The sequence below is a fragment of the Sinocyclocheilus rhinocerous genome, unplaced genomic scaffold, assembly GCF_001515625.1.
Source record: "Sinocyclocheilus rhinocerous isolate Xijiao unplaced genomic scaffold, SAMN03320098_v1.1 scaffold1092, whole genome shotgun sequence".
NCBI classification, from domain to species: Eukaryota; Metazoa; Chordata; class Actinopteri; order Cypriniformes; family Cyprinidae; genus Sinocyclocheilus; species Sinocyclocheilus rhinocerous.
Window position 1 is genome coordinate 117895 of NW_015623456.1, and position 899 is coordinate 118793.

General features: G+C 41.2%; 1 protein-coding gene across 1 annotated transcript in view; it reads left to right on the top strand.

Annotated features, from left to right (window-relative positions):
* The first annotated feature begins 370 nt into the window (after positions 1–370).
* LOC107744769 (zinc finger protein 292-like) overlaps positions 371–899 on the top strand; it is a 50738-nt gene continuing 50209 nt past the window's right edge. Inside the window, exon 1 of the mRNA XM_016558617.1 lies at positions 371–508. Within this exon, the coding sequence (XP_016414103.1) occupies positions 374–508 (135 nt within the window). The 5' untranslated portion in view covers positions 371–373. The remainder of the gene's footprint in view (positions 509–899) is intronic.

The window sequence follows — 899 nt, forward strand, 5'->3', positions numbered from 1 at the left end:
GGATCTGTCAAATGAGGTGCCGGATCAGATTTCGGACAAATTCGGAGTAGCCGGATCAGGATCCAGCTTGTTTCGGCACAAATTAAGCCCTGCTATTATGACGAAAGATTGGGTGATCAATAATAATTTCGTTGCTTTGATGTACTTCATAGCAGTTACTATGGCGACTGCTTCACAGGCATAAATATTAAATATGTCTTGTAGACATCGCTTGGTAAAGTTGCTGTGATGCAGATTTTCTTTTGAATATTAATTAGGTTGTGCTGACGTTGATTGGTAACCCTCTAATAGCGAATGCACGGGTCATGAATATTTGGATCAGGCCTTGGCCGTAGTAGTTTGAGATATTTGGGCTGGTGTGAATGCAGCGAAGATGGCGGAGGAGGAGGGCAACGCGACTGAGGTTGTGGCCCTCGGACACAAATTTCAGGATCTCATCTCTGAATTAAAAAGGAGCTCCGAGTCGACGCTAGATGCCTCCAATAGTTTTTGTCAGGATTTCTGTCAAGTACGACTTTATTCATGCGTTTTAATCTGTCAGTCTTTGTTCATGGACGATGCTGCATGTTTGCATCGCTGCACCAACGATAACAAAGCTAACAATACTAATACAGTCATTCATAAATGTGATGGGTAAAACACAAAAAGCTGTGTGCTGGAGAGATGGAGCATGCTTGTGTTTTAAAGTCATTAAATCTTACAGTCATGCTGTTTATTTGTATGGTATGGTCATAGCTCCTGATGGCTAACACATTAGCTTATTGTAGCAACAGCAGCCTGTACTTTTACTCAAAAATAAATAAATAAATTCTGTATGTTATATAGAATCCTATAAAATCCTATAACCACACACACACACACACACACACACACACGCACACACACGCACACACACACAC